The 11029-nt window shown below is 43.5% G+C and overlaps 1 protein-coding gene and 3 non-coding genes across 5 annotated transcripts in view; all 4 read left to right on the top strand.

Annotated features, from left to right (window-relative positions):
* Positions 1-8489, top strand: part of RPSA (ribosomal protein SA) — an 8847-nt gene extending 358 nt beyond the window's left edge. The window contains exons 2-7 of one of the 2 annotated variants that reach the window (XM_034761014.1): positions 1709-1877; positions 4003-4121; positions 5739-5984; positions 7010-7138; positions 7353-7536; positions 8342-8489. In XM_034761014.1, coding sequence (XP_034616905.1) covers positions 1745-1877; positions 4003-4121; positions 5739-5984; positions 7010-7138; positions 7353-7536; positions 8342-8433 — 903 coding nt within the window. In that variant the 5' untranslated portion in view covers positions 1709-1744 and the 3' untranslated portion in view covers positions 8434-8489. Of the gene's footprint in view, positions 1-1708; positions 1878-4002; positions 4122-5738; positions 5985-7009; positions 7139-7352; positions 7537-8338 lie in introns of both variants that reach the window. The other variant, XM_034761012.1, reaches the window with a different exon arrangement.
* On the top strand, positions 3761-3920 carry LOC117873958. The gene has a single exon (XR_004644832.1). It is a non-coding gene; the product is annotated as a small nucleolar RNA SNORA62/SNORA6 family (small nucleolar RNA).
* LOC117873959 lies at positions 4951-5107 on the top strand. Its single transcript, XR_004644833.1, has one exon. It is a non-coding gene; the product is annotated as a small nucleolar RNA SNORA62/SNORA6 family (small nucleolar RNA).
* Positions 6180-6339, top strand: LOC117873957. The gene has a single exon (XR_004644831.1). It is a non-coding gene; the product is annotated as a small nucleolar RNA SNORA62/SNORA6 family (small nucleolar RNA).
* Positions 8490-11029: the final 2540 nt, after the last annotated feature.

The following is an 11029-nucleotide window of genomic DNA, read 5'->3' as shown; positions in this document are numbered from 1 at the left end:
CCCCCCCCCCATACACGCACACGCTGCGAGCCCCGTGCTGTGCGTGGGTGGGATGGGGGGGGGGGGCGTTCGTTTAGGATTAGCTCAGCTGCACTGTGTGTAATTTAAGCAAAAACCGAAGGAGTCACTGATGGCAGAATGGGGAGGTTCCTTTTCTGTCTCCTTTTAGCTGCGGGTTTTCACTCACACCTTACTTACATCGCACCCCCACGCTAGGGATTGTCACGTAGGGTTGCACGGGGCCTCGAAGTCAAGCCCTGTACTGTGGCAGGACCAAATAAATCTAGACCACTGGTCTCTCAGCAAATTTTTGGTGGCCCCGGTATGTGGACACCAACTCCTGCTAGTGGCTGCTCTTGACAATTTTCCCTAAAATAATTATTTGTTTTTCCTAAAGCTAATTATGCCCATAGACATGTGCGGTTCATAGTCATTTATTTATGTTGGGGTTTTTTTGCAAATACAATAAAAATAATGTACTGTCTATTTCTCTACTGAGCCTAAACAGTATAGAAATACAAAAGTGCTTTGCATGTTCTCCTCTTTTCTGTTTGTTTTGCTTTTATGATTGTGTGTTTTTTAGTAGGGCTGTCAAGCGATTAAAAAATTAATTGCAATTAATCGTACTGTTAATAATAGAATACCATTTATTTAAATATTTTTGGATGTCTACATTTTCAAATATGTTGATTCCAGTTACAACACAGAATACGAAGTGTACAGTGCTCACTTTCTATTTATTTTTGATTACATGTAATTTGCACTCCAAAAACCGAGTATTTTTCAGTTCAGCTCATACAAGTACTGTAGTGCAATCTTTTTATTCTGAAAATTGAACTTACAACTGTAAAATTATGTACAAAAAACTACATTCAAAAATAAAACAATGTGAAAGTTGAGAGCCGGCGAGTCCACTCAGTCTTACTTCTTCAGCCAATTGCTAAGACAAACGAGTTTGTTTATATTTGGAGGAGATAATGTTGCCTGTTTCTTATTTATAATGTCACCCCAAAGGTGAGAACAGGCATTCTCATGGCACATTTGTAGCTGGCATTGCAAGATATTTACCTGCCAGATGGGGCATATGAATGTTTAACATTTCATGCTTAAACTACCATTCCAGAGGACATGCTTCCATGTTGATGATGCTTTTAAAAAAAAAAAAAAGCGTTAATGTGACTGAACTTCTTGGGGGAGAATTGTATGTCCTCTGCTCAGTTTTACCCACAATGTTTTCACGTTGGAGTGTTGCTCTTTGAAGACTTCTGAAAGCATGCACCACAGTTAGGTAACAAAAAACATCTACATTTGTAAGTTGCACTTTCACGATATATTGCACAAAGTACTCATGTGAGGTGAATTGAAAAATACTATATTATCATTTTTACAGTGTAAATATTTGTAAACATTATACACTTTGATTGCAGTTACAACACAGAATACAGTATGAAAATGTAGAATAACATCTGAAATATTTAATACATTTAAATTGGTATTCTGTTGTTAAGGGTGCAATTAATCGACAGTCCTACTTTAGACTTTTCAGCTGCAAGAAAAGTCCCTGGTGACTGCATGTGATCTATACCATCCCTAACATGTTTGTACAAACTCTTGTAAACCTCCAGTGACTAGGATTCCCCAATGTTCTGTTACTTCACACAATTACTTGAGTAAGTTTGTGATAGAGTGAACTGATTTGTTGTTCCAGGTTCCCTGCCGTTACTTTAAAAGGGGAACTTTCACAATGTCCGGAGGTCTCGATGTCCTGCAGATGAAGGAGGAGGATGTCCTCAAATTCCTCGCTGCAGGAACCCACTTGGGAGGCACCAATCTAGACTTTCAGATGGAACAGTACATCTACAAAAGGAAAAGTGATGGTAAGTACTTGGCAGTGCTTTAGGACTTATAATGGATGTTTAGTAGCAGCAACTGGCAATGGTGTTTAACAGGGTTACATAAGAATGACTGTACTGGGTCAGACAAGGTCCATCTAGCCCAGTAGCCTGTGTTCTGACAGTGGCCAATGCCAGCTGCTTCAGAGGGAATGAACAGAATGGGTAACCAAGTGATTCATCCCCTGTAACCCGTTCATAGCTAAGTGTTACCCTTGAAGAATCAACTCAGCTGAGCTGGGCTCTGTATCATCTTATGCAACATTGAGTACCTAGAGCAGGGGTGGGCAAACTACGGCCTGCGGGTCACATCTGGCCTGTCAGGCCATTTAATCCAGTCCTCAGCTCCCACCGGGAGAGGGTGGGGGTTTTGCCCTGTTCCAGCACTCAAGCTGTGGAGTGGGGTTAGAGGCTTGCCCCACTCTGTGCGGCTCCTAGGAAGCAGCTGGCATGACCCCCTTCTGGCTCCTATGTAGTATGTGGAGGCGCGGCCAGGCGGCTCTGTGCGCTGCCCCCATAGCTCCCATTGGCCACGGTTCCCAGACAATGGGAGCTACAGGGGTGGTGCCTGCAGACATGGTAACGCCGCCTGGCTGTGCCCCGGAGCCGGAGGGTGGATATGCTTCCAGGAGTTGCTCTGGACCACGCTCAACGCAAGCCTGCATCTCTGAGCCCCCTCTGCACCCCAATCCGCTGCCACTGCCCCGATCCCCCTCCCATCCTCCAAACCCCTCGATCCCAGCTGAGAGCCCCCTCTTGTACCCCAAGGTCCTCAGCCACACCCCAGAGCCTGCGCCCCCAGTCAAAGCAATCATCCTCCGTGCCCAGCAGCCTGCCCCATCCCTGAGCCCCCTCCTGCTCTTTGCACCCATTGGTCCCAGCCTGGAGTCTTCTCTTGTACCCCAAACCCCTCAGCCCCACCCCAGAGCCTGCACCCCACCCCAGAGCCTGCTCCTGCACCCTGAGCTCCTCATTTCTGGCCCCACCCCAGAGCTTGCACCCCCAGCTCTGACCCCCTCTCACACCCTGACCCCCAATTTTGTGAACATTCATGGCCTGCCATACAATTTCCATACCTGGATGTGGCCCTCAGGCCAAAAAGTTTGCCTACCCCTGACATGTATATTTGACTGAAAGTTAACCTGCAAAGCATATCTTAAAACTTGGGTTTGTACCTCTTCTGGTTTATGATGCACATAAACTTTCACAAACCTTTATTTGCTGCTTATGGTTTTACCTTAGAAATAGTCTAGTGTAATCTGATTATGCTGGAAGATAATCTGGAAGGTTTTAGGGATGTTTAGCAAAGGCGTCCTTTAGCCAAAATACTAATCAATGCAGCAGTTAAATAGATGCTAACAAAAACAGTCTGACTCCATATCCTGTCCCTTCTAAGTTGTTCAGCTTTATCATTTTAGGTAGGTATGATGTCAAAATCCCAGGCCTCCACCTATACCTCAAAAAAGGGCAAATAAAGACCCAAGTGTAGTTTTTTCTCTTGCAAATCACAAACCAATAGAATTTACCAAGTATCTTTTTTTCCTTACTGTATTATCTCTCAACACAAAGATGTGCCAAATGTGCAGGAATGGCTTGAATAGAGCGGGTCAAAAAGGGGGGGGGGTGGGGGGGGAGTGTTGTGTAGGATTTTTAAATTTGGAACTGGTTTTTGAAAATCAAAACTTCTGAGTTTTTGTCAATCTTTGCCCCAGCTATAGTGTTGATCCAAAAATGCTTTCTTTGTCAAATTGTTAAATCAATGACGGAACTGAAATTCAGAAAATTTCTACAGCTCTGGGTTTGAATAACACAATTGCTTTGTGCATATGTGGTGATTCATTGTTTTATTTTCCTCGTTATAAGTCTGAACTGCACACTGTTAAAGCTCAGAGATTAGGCCAGTTTCTGACCAATGACCTCTTGAGTGTCGGAAGTGTGCTACAGTGAATTGCATGGCAGGATATTCGCTAACACCAGGAGAGGTGTTCCCTCCGTGACTGGGGTTTGATAGTAATCGCTGCCACATGACAATCTAGTTACACAAAAGTGCAGCTCCAATGAGAGCTTATACTTGTTGGTTATTGATTGTGGATGCTGATGTTAACATTAGGTATTTACATCATCAATCTGAAGAGGACTTGGGAGAAGCTCCTATTAGCAGCCCGTGCCATCGTTGCCATTGAAAACCCAGCTGATGTGAGCGTCATCTCTTCCAGAAATACTGGACAGGTATGGACCTTATTCATGGGGCGCAAAGCCTGCTTTTGTATGGTCATGCTCACTGAGCATATGTTGCATGCAGGGCTGTGATGCTAGGTAAATGGAAGCAGGTGACCCAAAATCTAATGCTTATTTTGGGCATAGACTCTTTGCATTTGGGGCTTGGGAAGTATGTGAGTGTCCATTTTCAGCAAATTTCACACATACACAGAAGCTTCAGAGCTGTATGTTCTGCAGATACAAGTTAAATAGTTCATAGTGTGCTGTTCTGTTCCTTTAGAGCAAGTGTCTTGGATATGAGGGGCTAGGTGATGGTAACTACAGATTAGTGACTAAATCACTTGTTTTAGATGGGTTCTCATGCATTCTAATTGTGCACATTTCTTCTTTCTTCACTTCTTGTAATCTTGGGGGAAAACCTGCTCCTGCATTATACACCCCTTTTGGAGGCCTGGTATTGCAGCTGTCACTTTTCCCAAGTCCCTTGGGAATCGGTCAACATTGCACCTTGGTAGGGGTTGTTGCTGAATGAGATGGTATCTGGGTTTCCTGCATTGCAATGCTTTCACATTTTATTTTAATAATAAACTCTTTATAGGACCTACTTTCATTCTCCAAATCTAGAGATGCTGCCATAAAAGCAGTGATGATACAGCAGGGAATTTACCCTTCAAATTAAGTCCAGCCTAGCCACTGTTGGCTTTTGCCTCTCTGCACTGGTAGAGATGGGCCAAAGTGTGGGTTCAAATTCATAGTGCCATGATAGGTAGGTCTTGTATAGGTCTAAGATGTAAGCAGAAGGCCTTCAGGTTATGAATGGATTTTGTTGTATACTTCACCTGCAACCTGTTAAAACTTGGCTGACTCTAGTTTCTTGCCAATGACCTCTCAAGTGGCAAAAGTGTGCTACAGTGGAGCAGCATGGCAGGATGTTTGCTAAGACCAGAAGATGGTCTCTCCATGACTGGAGTTTGATGGCAATCACTGCCACATGCCAGCCTAATTGAGAGATCTGATGGGCTTAAAGAATGTTTCAATAAATTCGATCTGGTGGTATATTCCTGAGACATTGACACAGGTAAATTTAACTGTTTTTTCACCTGTGATTAAAGTTTTGCTGCAGCCAGATATGGGAAGTTGAAATACCGTGTAGAAATTTGGGGAGAAATATTTTGCTCTTTCTTCCATTTCCTTTCACCCTCACCCTGTATTTGTTGCAAGAGGATCAGTGTAAATACAGAGGCTAGGTAAATGGTAAAGCTAGATTAGTGACATTTCAGAGAAGATTTTTTTTAAGTAGAGTTAAGGCCTCTGCGGAGTCACATATGCTTAGCATTAGGAAGTAGTCCCATGTTTTCCACAGTCCTGGGCTGGCTGCTTATTTCACTGACAGATGGGGCTTTACTCCATTTCAGTCTTGCGGAACTGGGAATAATTGTGAATGTGACTACAGTTCCATTCTGTTTCATGCCAGAGCTGAGTTGCCAGAGGAGTTCAGTCAGATAATAGAAATTAAAATAGAGGATGATTCAAAAATACATATCCTCTTCGATTGCCACAGTACCATGATAGAGAGATTGTTGATCCAGCTGTCTAACCCTGGTTTTGTTTGTACTCCCCTGATAGCGTGCTGTTCTGAAGTTTGCTGCTGCCACCGGCTCTACACCAATTGCTGGACGTTTCACCCCTGGTACCTTCACAAATCAGATCCAGGCTGCCTTCCGTGAGCCGCGCCTTTTGGTGGTTACAGATCCCCGGGCTGATCATCAGCCATTGACTGAGGCATCTTACGTTAACATCCCAACCATTGCTCTGTGCAACACAGACTCCCCACTGCGCTATGTGGATATTGCTATTCCATGCAATAATAAGGTAATTGCTCTAGTATTCAGTGCTTCTCCCTTTGGCACTCACTCTAGATCCATGGTATGGAAACCTTAGTATGCACTCTTTCAAAACCCTTTCTGCAGAGAAGGGCTAGAAAGTATTGGCATGTCTAATTTGGTAACAACCAGTTAAAGCCTTTGGCATGGTGTGGGAGGAGAGATGGTGTGAAGGAGGGATTGAACTGCACACTGTTAGAGCTTGGAGCTGAGGTCAGTTTCTGGCCAATGAACTCTCGAGTGTAGGACGTGTGCTACAGTAACCATGGCAGGATTTTTCGCTAACGCCACAAGGGCCTTTGTGGTCCAATGAGTGGAGTTTGATAGTGATTCTTGCAACATTTCTGAAATGTGAGAGAAAAGTGCAGCACCAAGATGAGTCTTCCAGCTGATGAAATTGCTCTGGAATACATCTGCGCTTCTTTGGAGCTAACCCACTGGTGAGGCTTAAGGGGGCAGGAGTCTAGGATGTTGCTTAGACCCTTACCTCTGAAATTTGTTCATACCCAAGTCAAAACTTGAACATATTCAGAATATGCTGTAAATTGTGTATTTGGTCAGACTTTCCTAGCTATGTCAGTTCAGTTACCCCATAAACATACTACTCATATCTTTATTCTTAAAATCTTGATGCTTATGGGGTGCCTGTGGGGTCTGACACAAGGATGACACACTCACCGAGCCATGTACAGTACACCCAGGTGTTAGTGATTGATCCATACTAATGTCTGCCTTAAATCGTACAACTGTTTGTTTTTACATTCATGTGGTCTTTTCACTGTTGATCTGAAAAGTGAGCAGTGCCCCAAAGAGTTGCCTTTATCTTTGAAGGACCTTCAGGAAGGGTTTGAGGGGGAAAACAAGCATTAGTCTGTTCCAAGAGCTTGTGCTTTTAAGAGGTTTGGACTTGGTGTGTACATTTTGTGCTCTTCTTTTATAGATTTCAGCTATGTATATATCTTTTTTTAAAGGACTGGTTTTGAACCAAAGGTTAGACACCAGTTTGTGTTTCAGGGGGCCCATTCAGTGGGTCTGATGTGGTGGATGCTTGCCCGTGAGGTCCTGCGTATGCGTGGCACCATCTCCCGTGAACACCCATGGGAGGTCATGCCTGACCTCTACTTCTACAGAGATCCTGAGGAGGTAAAAACTTCTGGATTGGGTTGGGAGTGTGCATGTAGGGGAGGGTATGGAAACAACCTTACGGGTCACTTGAGGGCAGTTTCATCTGTAATACAATCACTAAAATAGTTAGAACCTCACTTTAACCTCAATTTTAAATTGTCTTCAATCAGTGCAAGTTAGCTAATGTAGGAATGGACTCCCTCCGAGAGTCTCACCATCTTGTATCTGGTAGATTGAAAAGGAGGAGCAGGCTGCAGCTGAGAAGGCAGTTACCAAGGAGGAGTTCCAGGGAGAATGGACAGCCCCAGCACCTGAATTCACCGCTGCTGCTGCTGCTCCTGCCCCTCAGCCTGAGGTGGCAGATTGGTCTGAGGGGGTGCAGGTACCATCTGTGCCAATCCAGCCATTCCCAACTGGTGAGTTTTTGAGAAATGTTGGAAGGAAAAACTGATGGCAGATATAGAAGCTCTTATGGGGGGGATTTTTGTTAAAGACCTGACTTGGTGATAGTCAACGGTATGAAACTTTGGAGATGCACATAGAGCTGTGACTAGCTTTCATGTGCATTGAGTGAATTTCCTCAGATTTTCATTAGAGTGCAGTTCCATTGTATTTGCCAAACATTTCCTGCAGATGTCCTCTGGTTAGCATGGTTGAGTATTGGGGAAGTATTTTTTGTATTCATCTAGGAAATTTGTATAGATTTCCCTGTCTTAAGAGCCTAAAGGTATGTCTACACTGCACCGTTGTTGCCGAAACTTTTGTCTTTCGCGGGTACTTAAAGCCCCCCCACAAAAGACACAAGTTTTGCCAATGCAAGCAGCAGTGTGAACGCGACTTTGTCAGCAGGAGCGCTCTCCTGCCGACAGCTTATGCTGCTCATGGGGCTGGACGTATTTTGTCGGCAAAAGTGCCAACAAAATACTGCAAAAGAGCATTCACGCACACTGACTCTTAGTGACAAGGCTGTGTTGACACAGCCTTGTCACTGAAGGCTGCATGGTGTAGACAAGCCCTTAACCTTTAGATTGGTGCTTCTTAGTGGTCACAAATTGTTTTCCAATGGGATACACAAACAGTTGACCACACTTTTGTTTCCATAAGTGTTCTTGCCTATTCAAATGCATGATTAGATATGCATGTGAAACTAGTTAATAGGTGCACAGGACGTGAGTACAATTGCTGTAGAAGTTCCTGATAGTCACTTTATTATTTCAGAAGATTGGAGTGCCCAGCCTGCCACTGAAGACTGGTCTGCAGCTCCCACAGCACAGGCCACTGAGTGGGTTGGGACTGCCACTGAATGGTCTTAACTTCAATACAAGTACAATGAAAGAGAAGTAAATAAAAGATCTGTTTCTTACACCTTGCTTTTCTGGTCCTCCTTTCTGGTATATTTATATTGGTGTTTTCTGAAATCTCAGTTTACTTTCCAGTTAGTTTCTTTAGACATAAGCAAACTTGATGGGGCACTTGCCAAGATTTGGGATGCCCAAGATGTAACCTATAATTTTTACTTTGTAAAGTCTTATTTGTGCTTTTCAGAAACAAATGCTTCATAGAGCTTGTTCTGATCAGAAAAGTATTCGTGCATGGGGAACGTTGTACATAACTGGTGTTCAAATAGCTACTCGCTTGACATGTTAAGAGGATGGGGTTTTCTACACCTAGATCACCTGTTTTATGGTGGGACTGAAGACTCTTTATCTATAGTTAGTGATAGGCATTTTGGACTGTTGGTACCGTAGGTTTAAAATGTACTGTTGGAAAGGTGCCCAGAAATTATGGAGATGTTTCAGACACTAAGTCCACTTTAAAAGGCAGCAATTGAGATCTTCCACTTGAGGAATCATCCTCTCTTGAATTATTTTGTATACATCTAGGGTAACTTCCTATGAGAACTTCACTGCCTTACAGGGAATACTTAATGCAAATTGAATATTATAAAATGCATATTTAGAGTTTCTATCCCATGAGCAATCTTCATCTTCAATTTGGGAATGTGTGTGTGGACTTGCAGCATGACCCGCAGAACTGCTTCAGGCCTGAGCTGCCATCTGTAGAGTTTTGCCAAGAGCACAATAGGAGCCACTCAAGGGAAAGCCAGGGAGTATAAAGAAATCTTGAGGCCTGAAGTGCTCCCAGATCCTTCATGGCAAGAGAAGCCAGACCATGAGACCCCCTTTCCCCAAAGGGGAAGAGGGACAGAAGAACTCCATAGAAAGCAGTTGCCCCAATCCACTCCTAGGGTGATATTAAGGGTCTTCAGACCTTCCAAGACAACAGTTTGGGGAAGAGTAAAGACTTGCTTCCAGGCCCCTCACTTAAGATCTCCAGCAACTGTCAGCTCAAGTTTCCCTTTCTGATCTCTCTATAGATCATCATGAAGCAGAGACTCACAGTACAGGAAGTCTCATAACCGGTAGCTTGTTATACATAGGCAAAAAATGCAGCTGTGAAAGGAAATAGAGAAGTCAGAGTACTTCAGAAGGACAAAGGGGGAAGTTCAATCACGTTAATTGGCTTTGGTTCCATTACAGGCAACTGGCTATAATAGCAAACAAGTAAATGTATGTTTGGGCACTGATTTGACTTTCCTTTAGGCTGGTGTAAGTGACTAATGGATCTGTAAAACAAGCAATATAGAGAAGCCATTTCCTGCTAAGTTGAATAATTTCAAGAGGCAATTTACAGGGCTGGTGAGCCATGAATTAATAGTGGAAGTAACCAGGTTGATTGTCTCTAGATTATTTTTGAGTCAAACTAAGGAGTGAAGACCGAAGTTCACTGGCTGTCAGTACTAAAAGCCTATATTCACATTTAACTGGCCATAGCATCTAAACTCCATAGCTGGTAGGATGGGGGCTGTTGAATCCCAGACATGGAAAGCTGAAGTGATACAAAAATAAGCTGGTGTGCATTTGTCTCCCATCATATAGGTGTAACTCCTTAATCACAAATAATGGAGGATAGCAGTAAAGGGGATATATCCATGCATGTTGCACAAACTACCACCTCAGACCACTTCCTGAATGCATCCATGAATCTCATCAATTGCATATTAAAATTGTGCTGGGAGTTAGATATTTAAGACCTGATGCTAAGGAGAGCTGAAAATTGTATCTAAACACACAAACTGGGAAGAGCTTGTGCCCCTTTGTTATACATCTACATGCCCAACAGTGAGAAATGCTCCTGAAACAAGTGCAGGTTTTAACTTAGGTAGCATTCAGCTTTCTCACTGTGGGGGCATTGATCCAAGCTGTGTTGTATCTTAAGCATAATATTGTTGGGGAGGGGTGGTGGTGGGAATGGAAGGATGTTTTGAGTGAATCTGAAAGGGCTGAAGATCAACTTTGAAGCAGGTGACCCCACCAGCCTTTTAATTTCACATACAACCATTTTAGCAAGAGTACAGACAAGTCTATGCATAGTTCTTGTCTAGTGGCTGTAAAGCTGTTTATATGGAGCTGTGCTGCTGCTGATTTTAGGTGCTCTGATAAACCAATGAGTGTCTTTGTTTAGAATGGATTATGCACTAGAGCCACCAGGCTTGTGAGGTTGCAGTGCACAATGATTTGATGTATGGAATTCTGTCAAGCCAAGCATCAGTGTTATCAACAATGTTCAAGGTATGAAGACCTCCAGGAAGTTGTCATTTTGCAGTCCTCAACAATATGATCATGGTTTGTGGATCCCCACGTTGACATAGTGGACTGTCTCTAAAATGCCACCACAATTCTGCTACAACACAATGTCTGGTATGAAACCAGTTCAGAAGGCTCCATTGCCTTTGTGGTAAATCAAACCAGAGCTGAAAGCGAGAATTTGCCCCTTTCTCTGTGGACCATGAAGCTCATTACGGCCTCTATTGTAAATCCCTCACCTGGTAGTTTTGATAATGTTGGG

The sequence above is a fragment of the Trachemys scripta genome, chromosome 2 (genome assembly GCF_013100865.1).
Source record: "Trachemys scripta elegans isolate TJP31775 chromosome 2, CAS_Tse_1.0, whole genome shotgun sequence".
NCBI lineage: Eukaryota > Metazoa > Chordata > Testudines > Emydidae > Trachemys > Trachemys scripta.
The sequence above is the reverse complement of the archived record's forward strand: the minus strand, read 5'-3'. Positions and strand labels throughout refer to the sequence as shown.